The sequence below is a fragment of the Pan troglodytes genome, chromosome 11 (genome assembly GCF_028858775.2).
Source record: "Pan troglodytes isolate AG18354 chromosome 11, NHGRI_mPanTro3-v2.0_pri, whole genome shotgun sequence".
Classification (NCBI taxonomy): Eukaryota; Metazoa; Chordata; class Mammalia; order Primates; family Hominidae; genus Pan; species Pan troglodytes.
In genome coordinates, this window is record NC_072409.2 from 61,036,227 (window position 1) to 61,055,065 (window position 18,839).

Here is an 18,839-nt window from a genome sequence, read left to right on the forward strand (position 1 = left end):
ATGCTTCTCTGTACTTCTTTTTAAATAGACTTAAGAATATAGCAATGACATCTATGTCAATACACAAAATTTAATTATTTTTAATCATGTATCATAATCAGTTATTTTCTCCTGTTGACCAACACATATGTTGTTTCCAGTTGATTCTTGTATTCTGATTCCTTTACCTTAAAAGAAATTAAAATTGTAAAAGACCACTACATTTCCACTCACAAATTCACCCACTGTTATGGGATGAATTTCATCCTCCCAGTACATATAGGGGCCATTCAGGTAATGCTCTGAGTAAAGGGAACTTGAGAATGGTGGGGACTGTGGTATATTAGAGAGTATAGGCTCCTTCTAAAAGAGCACCCAAGATGCCATGATTCAGCTGATTATTGTCATATGAAAACATGGGTCTCATATTACCAGATCTTCAGGTTTTTTAAAAGAAGCTAGAAATCTGGAATTAGATGTGAAATCTGTCAATTATTTATTTATTTATTTATTTACTTTTGAGTCAGAGTCTCAACCTGTTGCCTAGGCAGGCTGGAGTGCAGTGGTGCCATCTTGGCTCATTGCAGCCTCGACCTCCTGGGCCCAAGCAATCCTCCCATCTCAGCCTCCAGAGTAGCTGGGACTACAGGCATGTGCCACCATACCCGGCTAATTTTTGTATTTTTAATAGAGATGGGGTTTCACCGTGTTGGCCAGGCTGGTCTCGAACTCCTTATCTCAAGGGATTTTCCCACCCTGGACTCCCAAAGTGCAGGGAGTACAGGAGTAAGCCACTGTGCCCAGGCTCAATTTTTAAATGTTCCAAATTAAAAAAAAAAAAAATTGCTGGCCAATGATACCCTTTTCCTACTGGTTAGATATGACCCACAGGCTACCAGTTTGCAACTTCTGCTCACCGGAACAAGTAATTTGTGGAGCCCTAGGCAATTATCTCTACTCCAAAAGTTCTTAGGATGAGGATGGTGAAGATTAGATGGCAGCAAATAAGTGCACAAAGAAGTCCAAGTCATGTTTTAAACTACTGAGTTTTTTTTTTTATTGCAAAACATTTGTTACAGAAATTTCAGAAAGTTTTTCCCATGGTATCTGCCAACTTCTGCTCTGAATTGTATATCTAAACAATCAAACTCAAAGTGCATTGTGAATCCAATAATAGACCTTTAAAAAAGAACAATTCTTCTAAGGATTTATATATATTTATAGTGTCAATAGATATGCATACCGTGGTCTATCCATACACAAAGAAGGAAAAGATGTATATATATTCAGCAAACCCAATTTTAAAACCATTGTATTTGTAGGAATTCATTTAAAAATGATATCTGAATAATTTCCCCCATTATAAACTAGGGTTAGAACGTTTACAAATGAGAGTCTAGGTCCTATATTATGAAATGGCTATGAGTACAGTATACTGCACGTACTGTTTTTACACAGCGGTAGCAGCAATATAAACTCAGGTCAGACGCAGTAGTGACAGGAAGCAGGTAAGTCTTCATACCATGCTATGGTACTCTTCTTCTGAATCTCTCTCACAAAGACTGTGTTCAAGTTTAGAATTATGTGGCTAACAAATATACATGCATATATCATTCAGAACAAGAGTAACTCTGAATAAGGCGAGTTTCTTTTCCCCCCTCTCGGTTCTCAGTGTATTTTGTGTGTACACTCACCAAGTCACTATCAAGAATCTGATCCTGTTGGCTCTAAATCAGAGGTCCCAAACTATTGCCTTTGGGACTGAATGCTGCTGGCAGACATGTTTGTTTGGCTAGGACAGTGTTTGGAAAGCTGAATTTGAAGGTGTTTGTGGTGGGATGTGTATTCTGTCATGCCTTACTTACAAACCCTACTTCTGTTGACTTTCACCAGTCCAGTTCACACATTTGTGTTTTCTGGATCTGGCCCCTCCATGTGTTTGAATTTGCAGCCTCTCAGTCTATGTGCAGATGGCTGGTTTTAATGATGTGTGGGAAGCTGTGGTGAAGATGTGTAGGACTCTTGAGATTTAGAGAGGCAAAAATTGGACGAGGTCAATGTGAACACCAGCCGGGGTAGAGGCAGGAGGAGGCTAAGTTGGTGGGAAGATCAGGCCTGGGACAAAGTCTAAATGTTTGCCTTTTTCCAAGCGGCCGCTGTTTCAGCTTACTGAGCCAGGGTCAACAAGGTATAAAGGTAATGGGGGCAAGGGTCTGTTGGTCTGGTGAAAAAGCAGCTAGTCTTAGACTAAGAGAAGAGAAGCAAGAAGAGGGGAGAAAGAAAGCCGCACATCCAGGCACAAGGCTGAATTTCCCTCTTTGCCCCATAGGCCTCAGCCACCTGTCTCCTCCAGAGGAAGGCATGGGTCCTGATTGGCACTGACACACTTTACAAAGCCTATGGACTTCTAGCCATACACATGTCTTTTCAGTTTCCAGCACACAAACATTGTGCAAACGCACAAGGGCCTGCAGGTTTAAGGAGGCTGGTAGACTAGGTAAGGTAAGGAAGGGAAAATTCACCTCATTCTTATTGCCATCTGGATTACCTGGTCACCAAAATCCTCTCTTAGATGACCTGTAGAAACAGTCACGTTGCTTTCATTAGCAGTGATGAGTGCAAGGAAATCATCAGAGAAAAGGTAACACAACTACCTTCTGAGAGGAATTAAAAGAAAAAAATTGCTTTTCCTTAATTGGAACCAGCCTTTCTTTTGGTTGACTCCAATCTGAGAGACAGAATATCCAACTTGTAAAAAGAAGAGAAAGCTTAGGTCAATGCAGGCTGAGAGGAAAGTTTTGTCTACTCATTTTAGGAGCAGTCATTTTCAAAACTGTGCAAATTGGCTCCTCTCTTTAACAGATGTTGAATGGCTTCTAGTAATGATGATTTTCTAAAAGAGTAAACTCTTTAGAACCACCCAGTGCTTCATCAGACACCCAAACACACGCCTCCCACCCCCAGGCTAGGCTCACCCCCAAGGTGAAGAAGCCACAAGACAAGGAGGGAGGTCTCTTGTCATATCATTGGATCACACATTCACAGCGATCTGCGCACTTCTGCACTATCACAAATGGACTTTTCGCTCTCATCTCCGGCTTAGCAATTTGCACCCAGTAGCTCTGAAGAATCAGAAATGTGTCTTGCATATATCACAGATGCACAACACCTAGACCTTGGCAGACCCAAGAGGTGTTGGCTTGACACCTCTGGGTCCCATGGCTATACAACCTGCAGTTAATACTTTATTTCATATTATTTGTTCAGTGCTTAAAAAAAAGATTTAAAAATCCCTTGGTTACTTTTTTTTTGTTTTTAATTTTTCAAAACTGAACATAATCCCCATAGTAAGAAGCCCAACTGTTTGAGTGAATTCCTAACTGGCTTAAGCGTCACAGCAGGCAATAGTAAAATGTTAAGTGCCTTAGAAAAGTCAAAAGAAATGCATAAAGCAGTGCATGCATTTTGTTGACACAAAATTAAGACCAGGTTTGGAGAGAGATTACTTCATTTAAGTCACATTGTTATTGTTAAAGGATAGTGAGTTATAATGCAATATCTAGGCCAAATATATAACCACCTACACACTAGTATCACTTTATCTAGAAACAACATAGTGTTACTAAATGAACATATTTATAAAATACTGTACACTGCTTCTGCATGGGGTTGGCAGATGTAAACAGCTAATTCAACTGGAGTTTAAAATATCATTTTAAGTTCATTTGTCATATAGTCTTTTGCATAACATGCCTGTTCATCTTTCACAAAATCACAACTTGCCTACCACAGCTCGCAGGACTCATTAGAGGATATACATCAGCTTACACACATATTTTACAGTGGTCTGCAGGAACATGAAAAGCATCAAGCAGATCAGGAACAAAAATGCCCAGTTCACAAAGATGCTAAATAACATGGAATTGGGAACATAATTAATCATTGCAACATGTGTTTCTTTATTGAATGTTACAGATTTATAAATGATTATAAAGCTCTCCTGTAACGTTCATTAATACAACCACATGCTACAACTAGGCTGGGTTAAACATGGGTTACATACATGTTTACATGTGTTTTATAATACAGCATTGCCCAACATATGAATGGTATAGCCTATAGATAGAGCATGATGGATGACCGGATAATATTTATCATCTTTAAAGAAATTAAACAGCCCAAACATTCAGGAAGATTAGACTGTACAGACTCAGAAAGTAAAAAAGTACTATCCAGTTATCTACCATAATATTATCTATAGAAACCATATTTTAGAATACATTTGAAACATTCAGAAGAAACACATTTTGTGTTTTTATGAGTACATTTTTCTCATTTGATTATTCTTATATATATATTTTAAAAGGGGAACTTTCAAAGTGCTAAATAATATCCTAGACCTTGAAACTTATACATTTAAAAAATCCATTTCTGTAAAGTGCTGTATTCTGACTGCTAATACACCTTTTGGCTTGCAGAGATAATACAAACTAGTCATGAAAATTGTACCCAAGCTTTCCAGCTCCTCATTCAAATCTATCAAGGAGGGGCCCTCTAACTATAAATATAAAGTATATTGGTTAAACAGGAGACCTCCATGGTCATTTTCATAAAACATCCTTAAATTTTTTTTCAAAAGGAACAAGCAATTTAGAACAAATCATTACATATAGTAGTATGTAAAAATTGGCACCTTTGGAGCAGATGATTAAACCGAAGCTATTACTTCCTTGAGCTCTCTATGACTTTATTTACGGTCCTCAGTAACTAGCTGCTCATAAACTGCTTAATTCACAAAGACAGGTAATTAACGTCCCCTCGATCAGGGATGTGGTGGAATCAATGGGCTGAGCATAAGCTGACTGCACAAGGCCACAGAATCAATGCCACATTGCTGCACAGAGAACCCAGAAATGGAAGGAAATGGACTGAAAAATAACACACATACATGTGCACAGGAAGGAAATGGCTCATGGAAGTTACACAGTTTGTGTCTACAGTCATTTAAGTTTGGCTTATATATTTCACACGTTTCACAGACGTTAGAACTTAATTTTCATGCACAACAAAAGAATCAGGTAATTGCAAGATCAGGACTGTTGAGTATTTCGTTTCCCAGTTCCTATCCTTTTCTCTCTGAAATCACGATGAATGGAAACACTTGCGCTGAAAATTTCTTTCCCTCACTTCCAATCTGGCCCAGAATGAGGCCTTGGAGGTGTTTGATGTCAATGAATAATGTTTTCACCTCCTTCTTGGATTCCTCTATAGACCCTTCAGGGAGACTTCAGCATTGTGATTGTGCTTGATACTTAAAATCATCAACATGTTAGGATGTAAGTGCATTAAATTGGCAACATCTAATTTAAAGAACAAAAATAACAAAATCTTTGTTCAAACTCTGGTGCTGAGATTTGGCCTTCCTGAGAATCACAGAGAGATGGTCTCAAATGTAAAGTGCCTATTACAACTGCATTAACTACGAGCAAACATGGTTCCTTTCCCTCATAATCAGTATAGAACCAGGGGCTCATGAACCCTTTCAAGTTATATTGCAACTTTGCATTATGTACATTTTTTTTTTCTTTCTGGAGAGAGAGCCTAGAGTTATCATCAGATCCTCATAGGGATTCATGACTCAAGGAAGTTTAAGAACGACTGATTTATTCTCAGACCCAGTGCATGTTTGCTGAGAGGGAAATAGCCAGTGTGGGGCCCAATAAAATGTTAAGTGTTTCTAGAACAGCTGTAAATAAGGGAGTCTGGGTGTTTGTTAGCAATTCACCTAAATGCCAAGGAGTGAAAAAGGAATTGTTTAATTCTTTACATATGTGACCTCATCACACTTTTTATACCTGAAATGCTTATTCAGAAGAGTTTTTATTTTGTTTTTTTATCTTATATTTAAAGGCCATGTATTTACTTGATTTCACAAAATAAAGTAAAACTTGGTGTTTTCAATTATAATTAAACAAAAGAACCAGGTAGTATCTCAGGCCAGGAACAATAGATTGTTTTCCTTAAAGGCTTTATTCTTTTTTAAACGTTAATGAGCCAAATAGGAATCCAAAGATTTGGGGTCAAGATTTCTTTATCCCACTTCCAATCCAGATTCTGATCTAGAAGATTATGCCTCTACTTTAGAGTCTGTAACACTAGCTGGTTTAAAGTTGCGTGTCTATTCAGATTGTATGTGGTGTAAAAACTTTGTTTAGGAAAAGCCAGAATAAATAAGATGTCCTGATAGTGAGTGATTTCAGACAAAAAAGGGCAGAAGGCGAGCAGTGAGTCATTTTGACAACTCTAGTTTGATATGAGGAAAAGTCATAGGAATTTTAAAAATTCATAATTTCAACATTTGGTCTAATAGTATAATGAACTCTTTCAATGGAACTTCTTGTATATTAAAAAAAATCTTGATTATACTTCAAGGTGATAGAAAAGTCCAAGCCTCTTAAGAAAGCTCTTTATGTCCATTTATTTTATATATAAATATGTGTCTCTGCATAAATGCATATACATGTGTATAAGTGGCATATACTATAGAACTCTTTATATGGTTTATTTGCTTTCTATTTTGGTCTACTGTATCTTTTTTTATAGCTCTGTCTATAAGAAAAATATTCATGGTATGCTTGCAACTGATGGCTTTGGGTTGATACCAAACTCCCAGTCAAATCTAAGGTTATTTATAGTTTTGAAACTTCCTTAAAAAGTACTTTGGAACATTTCCATAGAAAAGATACCAGCCCTTGAAAAACTCCAATTAAATTTATGCTGAGCTCAGATTAGATGGCAAAACTCTAGGTATGAAAATATCCACATATAACCATATATTCATATACAAAATGGTCATGTGATGAGTGGTGTGAAAAATTGGCAGTTACGTCTTGGGAGGTGTTCAGGAGGACGTGGTGGAGCCATGCAAATGATGACGGTCACACAGCAGCACAACACACGACATGAACGGTGAGAACAGAACATCCCACATGGCAATTTCAGGCTAGTTCTGTCCACTGTTCTTTTTTTTTTTTTTAAGTTCAATATTACATATTCAGTGAATGAATTCATCTATGACAGGTGAGATACAAAATAAATTAAAAAATATAAAATTATTTAATTACATTCTCCTGAGCTTGCTCGACTAGACTTGAACGCCCACTGTATATAATAAATCACTTGACTTTTGTTTTTTTAACATCAACTCTTCTTTCATTTCGATTGCAATACAAAAAGGCATTTCTGTTCCCTTATTTTCTTCAAAAAAGGATAAACAGTTGTGGCACCAGAAGTGAATAGATAAGAGACAGGTGAACTATGACTGTTACCTTGTTTTTTCTTTATAATGATCAATTACAGAAGTGTTGGCATGAGAAGGATGTGGGACGTTAGGTAGAACTGCTTGCTGCCGGCTTATACTGAATAAAGAGGATGCTCTTCATCAGTCACCAGTGATGGAGCCAATGTGAAAAGAAAACAGAATGGAAGTTTAGAATATCTCATTGTGTACGCTGGCTATTTTATTTTATTTTGCAATTTAGCCCTGCATCCTACAACTCTTGATAATGGTCAGAAATCAACAGATGCCTCCTGGCATGGAGCGTGCTCGAAGCCCCTTGTTTCCCCTGCTCTCATGGCTTTCTGCTGTGACTGCGGATACACATTCATCTCTAACCCTTCCTTCTCCCTCTCTTCCCCCTCCCTGCCCAGCAAGTGTGAACATGCCTTAAATCCCCTGTGTCTGGCACTGGGTCAGATCAAATGCTTTCTTGATCTGTGGCCCAGAAGTCACCTTTGAGTTAACACCTCCCAAAGCATTGCTTGTTTTGCTCAGCTAAGAATAAAGCAGGTATGATTCAAGGAAAGGGGAACAACTGGAGTTGGAGAGAATTTTAGGGCTGGATTCTTGAGCCTTCTGTGGCGGATATTAAGAAGGTTTAGTTGTGCTTGCTTTCAAAGCTTTGGAAAGCCGATGTTCTGGACAGTCTCCTCATGGACAGGCTGTCCCCTCGGCCCTCCGGCTTGGAGGACTTGCTTCTCTGGAAGGGATTTCGCAGGCTTGCTGTGTTCCGCTGCCTGTCGAGTTTGTCACTGATGGAGAAGCTCTTCCTGGTGTGTGCATATGGCGCACTTGGCTCCTCTGCCGAGTAGCTGTTGGCGCGCTCTATCTTGGGAACAGTGATGTTGTTGGACAGGGTTCTCTCTGAGTTATCACCCTCCTGGGAGGATATTGCAATGGTGGCTCTGCGGCCTTTGGCCTCATTCTCCTCACTGTCAGAGCTGGGGTGACTCAGTTCTGCTTCTCGCTCTGGATGGCAGCAAGTTAAGTCCTCCACTTTGTCTCCAAGACCTCCAGGGAAGGCAGCTCTGTCCGCAATTGCTTGAGGGGCATTGACACACCTTGTGTCAATACAGTCTGTAATACTTGTGTATTCTGCTGTTTTTACAGGCACCCCAAAGTTGGCATAATAACTCCTTGAGGGGGAAAACATAAAGCTATGAGATTTCACAATGGGAGCCTCTTCTAGAAGAAAGGGTGTGGTGGCTAGGTAGCGGCTACTTTTGGAACGCTCAATGGTGTGGTACATCGGAGGCTCTGAGTCCCAGGGGTTTTGGCATTCTGGGAGGTGGGTGTAGTCTGAAGAAAAAGATCTAGTGTCCATGGAGGTGATGTCCTCGAAATCAATGCTCCGGCTTGGAGGTCTGTCTGTGGGTGCAAGTGTTGCATAGGCACTACTTGAAGGGGCTGTGGAAGGTACTGGAGTTGAAAAGCTTGGCTCGCCCAGCCCAAGGATGTTCACGGAATTGTCCAGAGGGTCTATATCACAGTGGAGCTCATCCATAGCAGAGACATAGATGTCTATACACGATGATGGTCTTCTGGAATCAGGAACAATGGCCAAGGTGTTGGCAGGGGCTGCAGGAGCTTTGGGTTCTTTTGCTACAGAGTGGGAACTAGTAGCCCGGTGTAGGCTCAGGGACCTTTCTTTAAAAATACTTTCCAACTTTTCTATACCACCTTTGTCTTTCATATTGACCGAATAGAAAGAATGGCTTCGCATACGGGGCATTAAGGTTGGAGAAGTTGGGGACATGGTCTCCTCACCTGCAGGGTCTATACTCTCTTGGAGCTTGAAGGTGTTCCCTTCCTGGCTGTTGAAGCTGCTCTGACGGACAATGTAGGCTGCGTCCGTGCAGTCTGACGAGGTCCTCGAGCGGATTTTGTTGGACTCGGCCCGCTCCAGACCTGTCAGGCGCTCCAGGGCCGTGGCCATGCGCCCAATAAGGTCTTCCAGCTGCGCCAGCCGGATGTCCACGGTCTGGAGTGAAGCCTTCATGGAGTGCTCTCTCTCGTTGACTTCCTCCAGCCGCATAGACATGTTCTCCACCCTGCGCGAGGAAGAGAGAATGAGAGTCACTCGGCCTAGTTCCTTTGCTGGGGCTTTAGAGAGCAAGGATAAAGGGATCACAGCTGTGCCTGACCTTGGTACCTTCAATGGAAGACAAGTTACAGGTGTTGAGAGGGGTTGGGGAGGAGAGAATGACATTGATGCTGTGAAAGAATCACAGAATTCAAATCTTTTTGAGCTAGAAGAGGCTTTAGAGATTATCTAATCCAATGATTTTTTATTGTTTTAGCTATCAATCCCCTTTTCCCTCAATGAAATGGAATGCACAGTCCTGATAAAAAGGCACTAAAATGGAACAGTTCTTATTGAAGTAGAGTGGGGCCAAGTCCACCATGGCCTAGCTGTGGCTTGGGGCAGGGTGCAATGACCTGACTAAGCATCCAGTTGTTGGCTTCTCAGGGTCCCCCACAAAATGAGAATGTTGCATTTTGAGGATTTTACCCAGAATTTTGCAATGAAATTTTAGAATCATGCTATTTTTATTGCAATACACATGTAAAATGAGTATTCCATGGATGGGGGTTATTTTTATTTTGCATTTATACAATAATTTTTGTTATTCATGATAATCTTTTTAGAATGTTGTGTCTCCAAAGGAATTAATATGGCCCAGTTACTGAGGCATCCAGGATTGATCTAATCTAATCCAATCCTTTCATTCATAAAGGAAAAGCAAAAATTAAGAATTTAACCAAGATTGCATAAAGCAATTTGTTGTAAACATTGGAGTATCTGTCAATAAGTCAATTCTTCTACTCCTCTCTCTGTCTCTCCCTCTCTGGTTAGCTGATCACAGATGCCTTATATTACAGTTATTGCTAGAACTCTCTATCCTCCCATTGGAAATTCTTTTCTTTTTAAAATTAAATTAAATTAACTTTTTTAGAGATGGGGGGGTCTCACTTTGTTGCCCAGGCTGGTCTCAAACTCCTGGGCTCAAGTGATCCTCCTGCCTTGGCCTCCCAAAGTGTTGGGATTACAGGCGTAAGCCACCATGCCCTGCCTTTTGTTAGTTTGTTTGAGACAAGGTCTCACTCTGTTACTTAGGCTGAAGTGCAATGGTGTGATCATGGCTCACTGCAGCCTCAACCTCCCAGACTCAAGCGATCCTCCTGGCTCAGCCTCTCTAGTAGCTGGGACTATAGGTGGATGCTACCATGCTAGCTGTTTTTTAAATTTTTTGTAGAGACAGGGGCTTGCTGTGTTGCCCAGGCTTGTCTTGAACTCCTGGGCTCAAGTGCTTCTCGTGCCTCAGCCTCCCAAAGTGCTGGGATCACAGGTGTGAACCCTGGAAATTCTTAGGGGCATGGTTTGTCTCATATTCCTGTTTTCATTTCTATGTGGCCAACCTAATACCTGCCAGGTGTCAACAAATGGGTCAATGACATTTACGAACTTGATTTCAATTGTCACTCAGTCTGCCTGGCCATTTAAGACAGAGGCCACATATTAAAAATAAAATCATACCTTATTTTTCACTTGCTCAAATTAACTTGGAAAGGACAAACCAAAGCCAAGTTACAATTTGAGCTCAAACTTTCACTTTTAAATGTCCAAAGACAAACCTTTTGGTGAATTTAAATGAGACCCATGCACAACTTTGCTGAAGAGGATTAAAGTTACTTTTTCCAATCCTTCCAATATGCAAAGTAAATCATTTGACTGCTGATTCCTAAGGCACTTGCTGCAGGGAGACCATGGTTACAGAATATGCTTCACAGTGAATGTGGGAATTAGGCTGGGCCCCTGCAGTCTGTGGGGGTGGTGGTGAGGTTTTAATGACAGCAACACTTCTATTAGGGAAGCACATACACTTCAATGCCAGAAGCAGGTTATATAATACAAGAGGCATGTGGATCTCTGGGAGACCTATAGACTTCTTAAAAACCTCCTCTCCTGCTGGCCAGGAGCATGGGGGTGTGACTCCCCTGCCTTGGGGCATATTTCTGCCTCTCTCAGGACCCCCCACCCCGACTCTGCTTTTATCTTTCAGCTTCCCTTCGCCCAGCCAAAGGTCCCAGCCTGCCCTCAAGAGCCCTGCTTGTCATTTTTTTTTTTTTGCTCCCTCCTGCTGCCCCATAACCAACCCAATGCATCTCAGGGGCCAGGCACACTCTGCCACCATCCCCAGGTGTATTCCCAGAAGACCTGTACATTGAGCTATTCTGTATCTGGCAAACTCAACGCCATGCACTCAGCTGACACAGCTAATTCAGAAGGAAAATACAGCTTTTCCCTCTTTCACTTCATTCTGTCCTATAAACATAGCCCAAGAAACAAAATTACTTACAATAACAAGTTTGTGTGTCTCATAGACTTGGAATTACTTTTTCACTATCTAGCCTATGGAGTTTGATTTTGCAAGTACTGTAGTTAAATTTTTTACAATGCAATCTGTTATATTTATTTCTTTATTTATGTTTGAGACAAGATTTCACTCTGTCACCCAGGCTGGAAGGCAGTGGTGCAAACATGGCTCACTGCAACCTTAACCTCCTGGGCACAAGTGATCCTCCTGCTTCAGACTCCCAAGTAGCTGGGACTATAGGTGAGCACCACCATGCCCAGCTAATTTTTTGAAACATTTTTTATAGAGCTGGGGTCCACTATATCGCTCAGGCTGGTCTTGAACTCTTGGGCTCAAGCAGTCCTCCCGCCTCGGCCTCCCAAAGTGCTGGTATTACAGGCATGAGCCACTGCACTTGGCCATAAACTTTGTTAAGTGTATAAAGTACTTGTTCATTGAAGTCCAGAGGAGGATAGATCATGCATTTCTGTAGCACGAGATGTTTTGCTTAACATACTTTAGGTATTGGGTCTCACTAGCTCTCTAGTGCTAGGAGAGTAATAAGAGGCAGGGTAGGTTTATTTCTCCTTCTCCCTCTCTCTCTGGAGCCCAGTGTGTACAATGTTGGTACTGACAGAGATGAAGTTGTTGTTTTGACCTAACTGTAGTCACTGGTCTGAGTGCTGTGAAGTATCTCCTTGCCATGGCCTGTGCTGTGGGGTCCTCTCTGTCCACATCCCACCCCTGACCTTCAGCCCCAGGATCCAACACTATAGAGAAAATTTGTAGGTGAGAGGCAGAGCTGATGCACCAAAAACACGTAACAGAAGAGTCAGGACCTAAAAAGCCATGTGTCCCTATAGCCCCAGCTACTCAAGAGGCTGAGGTGGAAGGATGGCTTGAGCCCTGGAGTTTGAGAGTGCAGTGAGCTATGACTGTGCCCCAGCACTACAGACAGCCTGGACAACATAGGGAGATCCTGCCTCCTGTTATTTAGTATTTATTTTTATTTTATTTTTTCCTGAGACAGGGTCTCACTCTGTCACCCAGGCTGGCGTGCAGTGGCACGATCATGGTTCACTGTAGTCTTGACCTCCCGGGGCTCAGGCAATCCTCCACTGTAGCCTCCTGAGTAGCTGGAACCACAGGCATGCACCACAACACCCAGCTAATTTTTGTACTTTTTGTAGAGACAGGGTTTCACCATGTTGCCTAGGCTGGTCTCAAACTCCTGATCTCAAGTGATCGATCGCCCGCCTCAGCCTCCCAAAGTGCTGGGATTTTCACAGGCAGGAGTCACTGCACTCAGCATTGGTCCAGAATCAGAACCTGGTTGCCTGGACGTAGGCAGTAAACTGGACACATAAAGTGAGTAGTAGCCCAAGGAGATGAGAGGAAAGCAGAGAAGGTACAGGAGGAAGAGTATCTTCAGGGAAAGAGAGAAGGTACGTGGTGAGAGCCCCAAGAGTGAAGAAGGATGGCTGCAGGGCATGGAACCAGGGGAGGGAGGCCTGTTGGAATAGGGCCAAGCAACTATTCTTGTCAAACCTTAACTGTCCTATGGGCTCTGAGATGGGCTGAAATCTAAGACTTGACTAAAACAATAATGGACTGTTTTCTCCATTTTCTCCCAGAATGCTGGGTGTGTTTAACAAACTTACCATGAAATGTGTGATCACTTAGGTCATGGACCTAGCTGATAGGGGTTTAATATAGGGGCTATAAAAGAAATAAAAAGTCCTAGAGTCAAGGTTACCTATGTTTGTTTCATAACTAGACTGGTTCCTTTAATCTTTTTTTTTTTTTTTTTGAGATGGAGTTTCACTCTTGTTGCCCAGGCTGGAGTGGAGTGGTGCGATCTCGGCTCACCCCAACCTCTGCCTCCTGGGTTCAAGCAATTCTCCTGCCTCAGTCTCCTGAGTAGCTGGGATTAAAGGCATGCATCACCATGCAAGGCTAATTTTGTATCTTTAGTAGAGATGGGGTTTCTCCATGTTGGTCAGGCTGGTCTTGAACTCCTGACCTCAGGTGATCCGCCTGCCTCAGCCTCCCAAAGTGCTGGGATTACAGGCATGAGCCACTGCACCTGGCCTTCCTTTAATCTTTAAAAAAATTTTTTTGAGGCTGGGTACAGTGGCTCACATCTGTAATCCCAGGACTTTGGGAGGCCAAGGCAGATGGATCACTCAAGCCCAAGAGTTTCAGACCAGCCTGGGCAACATGAGGAGACATGGTTTCTACAAAAATAAAAAATTAGCTGGGTGTGCTGGTACATGTCTGTGGTCCCAGCTACTCGGGAGGCTGAGGTAGGAGGATCACTTGAGCCCAGGAGACTGAGGCTGTGGTGAGCCCAGATGGCGCCATTGTACTCCAGCCTGGGTGATATAGTGAGACCCTATCTCAAACAAAACAAAGTTCAATGTAAATGGGCAGGTGTCACAGATATAAACAGGCCTGAGGTATATACCAAGAGTTTTGAGTCATGATTGTAGTCACTGAGAACTGATTCTGATCAAAGAATTTGTGGGATAAAAATGGAGATATATATGGATGATAAAAAATTTATGGATAATTTAAGGAGACAGACTCCTACAGTGACTAAGAAAAAAAGAGGCACTGCAGAGAGGAAGAGATGCTATGAGAGGAACTCTTTATTGAAATTTCCCTCTTTCATATCTCCAGACCTCGAATGGCTCATTTCTGAATAACTCAAGTGGTGATCAGAGCAGGGACACAATGGAGTGCTGGAAAGCTGTTGGGTGACCCATGAGAGAAGGCCCAATGGGTGGGTGCAAAACCCCAGTAAGATGATGACTAGCCTCTTCAGCCAGTGAGATAAGGAAAACAGCATTCAAAAGAAGATTCTGGTGGCACAGAACATTTTGGCTTCCACATGCAATTTCTTAAGAATTGTTATGCTATTTTATGGAACTTTATCTTCTTTTCTGATAACCTCAAAATGTGGTGAAAGGAAATGTGGTAAAATAACAGAGTATTGGCAGGCCATGCCTATTCTAAATTTCAGACATTCCCTGAGTGCTGGCAGTGGGGTGCATGTAGGATGAGGGCAAAAGCAATCCCGTATTGCATGAACTCAATCCTGTTGGAAAAGGGTAAACAGGTTTCAAATCAAAGGCAATGATGCAGAATAGCTAAAGCAAACTCTTGCTTATCCACAGACTGATATCTAATCTATGAATTATTAAGTCCTTTGGGGTCACCTACCCTTCCCTTTGGGTTAATTATCCTTCTCATTAACTCTGGCGAGAAAAAGAGAAACAAGTTTAAACTTAACTCAGTTAATGGAGAGACCAAAGATCAGCTTTGGAAAAAGATACGGTGGGAGGTGGATGAAGCTCAGCTTTTTGGCTTACACTGATTAAAAAAAATATTACTTAGGAATTTTATATATCCTAAGTCATTTCTCTCTGCCATTGTTATGAAAAATTATAAGTTGAACATACTATTTTTTTCTGACTTTTTTTTACTTAATTTTGTGGGTACATAGTAGGTGTATATATTTATGGAGTACATGAGATGTTTTGACACAGGCAAGCAATGTGAAATAAGCACATCATGGAGAATGAGGTAACTATCCTCTCAATCATTTATCCTTTGAGTTACAAACAATCCATTTACATTCTTTATTTAAAAATATACAATGAAGTTATTACTGACTATAGTCACCCTATTGTGCTATCAAACAGCAGATCTTATTCATTCTTTCTATTTTTTTTGTACCCATTAACCATTCTCATCCCCTCTCAAATCCCCGACTACCCTTCCCAGCCTCTGGTAACCATCCTTCTACTCTTTATGTCCATGAACTTAATTGATTTGATTTTTAGATCCCACAAATAAGTGAGAACATGTGATGTTTGTCTTTCTTTGCCTGGCTTTGAATATACTAGTAATAGCTATGTTTCTATCACTTTTTGGATCTAGGTAAAATGAAAAAGGGCAAAAAACTTACTGCCTTGGGAAAGAATACTAGATTAAAAGATGACACTAGGAATACTGCTAAATCCTTGCATTTGCTTAAATGTTGCCATCAAGGAGAAAATTCAAACCTCAAACTTCTGACAAGTGAAGCCTGGTAGGTGGGGTGATGGTGGATGATCTGGATGCTTTCATCAAGAGTCTGGGAATTAAATGCCTATAGGCAGGCAGATCAAGTGTGTAGGTAAAGCAGGCAGGATGTCAGACAATCAACGCAGGGACTCACTCTGTGGCAGTGGAGAGCATGCCAAGTCCAAAGACATATTCAGGATGAATTTTAACAATCACTGCAAGTCCAGCAAAACAGCCCTGTGTGGGCAGATGCCGCCCACAAGCCACCGTTTTTTGAAGTATGCTTTCAATGGGTTAAAGGAACCTGAAAAGAACTCCCTACTGTGATCACCAGAAAATGTAGGTAACCCTTAAGAACCAATGGGAAATAAAAAGAAATGCCAGAAAATTGGAGATAGAAAAAAGCTTTTCCTGATATTTAAAATTTCTAGATTCTAGAAATTATGTAAATTTGACACAAATTCTGGGCAGCATTATAAAATGGCTCAGTAGTAGGTAATTAAACAGATGGTATTTTTTGATTGCTTAAAAAAGATAAGGTTAGTTAACAGGAGACTGCATGAGATCATTATTAATCTTGCCCCTTTTCTGATAATCAAGACCAATATATTGATATAGATGATCAATATCTGTGATGTACATTGTGGTTTTAGCCAGGAGATTGACATGCGGGGCCACCTGGAGAAATGTGAATACTTAGCTGGCTAATTAACCAAAGGAGAGATGGTAGAGCAATGAGCTGATGTCACGAAAGACATTTTTTGGAGTCATGCAGTGGTCCTCTGACTTAGTTCACCTGATCTGTGCTTGTGAACATTTTGGGGAACCATGTCTAAGATATAGTAAGTGTGGTTATCAAACAAACGATGGCCTAAAATGCATAGGATGAAAAATTAATATACTAGATGAAAAAATCAGGATCCAAAATTACTCGAGGTGCTGAAATAATGATCTAAAGGGGGGAAAAAGAAAAATTTTATAGTAATGAATACTAAGTCTTGATTCTAGGTTAGAACAAACATTTCACAAGAAGAAGTTTGAGGATATTGAGTCAGTTCATGTAAAAAAGCCCTGGTTTAATTCATTGAAAGTGTACTCTGAACCAAAGATGTTATTTGGTTGCTAAGACTAGTAATATAATCTTATAGCATACCTAATGTGTAGGTCAAAAATAATAATCATCACCATTTATTGAAAGCATAATACCTCATATATGCCCCTCAATAACTTTTAATACTCTATAGTCAGGTCTTAATACTCCATTTTATGAATGGGGACATAGGTTAAGAAGGGTTAAGTAAATTGCTCAAGAGGAGTTAAGTAAATTGCTCAAGGTCACATAGCTAGTTATTGCAGAATTAGTATTAAAATTTTGTTATACTATATTATGCACATTATACTGTGTTCTTTCCATTATACCGTGGAGAGAACTCCTTGTCCTACTCTATATGTACTAGTCAAGTACATAGTAGGTGCTCAAAAAAAGTAAATGAATGGATAAAGGAATTAAATCTAGGCTCTAACAACACAGGGAATTGAGTTTAACTTAGGCACCACGTTTAAAGGATGTTGACAATTTAAAGTGCATACTGAGAAAGTGAGCAGGGTAGTAGATGATCTGCTGGAAAGCAGGATAAGCAATTAAATGATCTTGGGATATTTACTTTGGAAAAGACACAGCACAGTGGGGAGATGACAGTGATCTTCAAATATGCAAAATATTATTTCAGAGAGAAAAGAATTTTAATTTTCTTTCTTTTTTTTTTTTTTTTTTTGAGGTGGAGTCTCGCTCTGTCGTCCAGGCTAGAGCGCAGTGGTACGATCTCTGCTCACTGCAGCCTCCACCTCCCGGGTTCAAGCGATTTTCCTGCCTTAGCTCCCACAAGTAGCTGGGATTACAGGTGCCTGCCACCATGCCTGACTAATTTTTGTGTTTTCAGTAGAGATGGGGTTTCACCATGGTGGCCAGGCTGGTCTCGAACACCTGAACTCAGGTAATCTGCCTACCTCAGCCTCCCAAAGTGCTGGGGTTACAGGTGTGAACCACTGCACCCGGCCTTAATTTTCAGAGGGAAAAGTCTTTTCCTGTATTCATTCCTAAGACTGGTAGCATAGGCAGTTTCTTCTCTTTTCCAGGAGGTGTTCAAATCAAAGTTGGGTGTAACCAGAGAATGCATTCTTTCAAAGTAGAGTTCCTATATCCCCTCCTCCTATGCAGGCCTTGCTCATGCCAGTTGCTCAGAACATGTTTGTTAAGTCGACATTGATCAGGTGTGTGGAGGAAACAACTGCTTTGGGTACAAGCAATCTGTACTCAGTGACTTCCAGAACATTTTCCAAATGTAAGATGCCAGGATTTTATATGCTCCACAGTGAATAATTCAGCACCATCCTCTGCCAAGTTTGGACTTAAAGCTGTCCATTGGTTTTCATCAGTGGTTATTAAAGTATGGTTCCCAGACAAGCAGCATCAACATTAACATCAGTATCATCTGGAAACATTTTAGAAGTGCAATTTTCAGGCCTTACTGCAGATCTAGTGAATCAGAAACTCTAGGGGTAGGAAGGGGGCTACCCAGCAACCTGTGTTGTAACAAGCCCTCCAGATGATTTTGAGACCTGTTAAAGACTGAGAACCACTGGGTTGGATGTTTCTGGTCATCCCTGCTGGGATGCACACAAAAGCTCAATGAGGCTGCATGTTTCCTGAGGACTGAGGCCTGCCTTGTGGATCCTTAGTGCGTGGCTTACTGCCTGGCAATGGTGAAAGCCTGGTATTCACATGTTGAAACAGAACTGAACTCATAAAAAGATAGTGAGCACAACATTTGATAGAACAGGCTTCAAGAATTGGTTATCTTCAGCCAAGAGTCCACAACTCCTCATCGAAAAAAAAAAAAAAAAAGCCAGTCACCAATGTTGCATAACAGATGAAAAGCTTGGTTATTTGAGTATAATTATCATTAGTTAGATATTGTCCCAAATAAAGCAGAGGGCATTGGTTACTCTACTGGTGCATTATATTCTAGAATTGTATTGCTCTAGATGCATCAGGGTCATTGCTATATAAAAGGGAAAGACAAGGATTTTTC

The 18,839-nt window shown here is 41.0% G+C and overlaps 1 protein-coding gene and 1 long non-coding RNA gene across 28 annotated transcripts in view; one reads left to right on the plus strand and one right to left on the minus strand.

Annotated features, from left to right (window-relative positions):
• The window catches only part of LOC104007884 (uncharacterized), a 194,025-nt gene that overhangs the window by 113,702 nt on the left and 61,484 nt on the right, over positions 1-18,839 (plus strand). The window lies entirely within an intron of this gene.
• TRPM3 (transient receptor potential cation channel subfamily M member 3) overlaps positions 1,007-18,839 on the minus strand; it is a 901,150-nt gene continuing 883,317 nt past the window's right edge. For 19 of the 27 annotated variants that reach the window (XM_054658878.2, XM_054658880.2, XM_009456711.5 and 16 more), the window contains one exon: positions 1,007-9,369. In XM_054658878.2, the coding sequence (XP_054514853.1) occupies positions 7,917-9,369 (1,453 nt within the window). In that variant the 3' untranslated portion in view covers positions 1,007-7,916. The remainder of the gene's footprint in view (positions 9,370-18,839) is intronic. The other 8 variants (XM_054658886.2, XM_054658888.2, XM_054658884.2 and 5 more) reach the window with 1 other exon arrangement.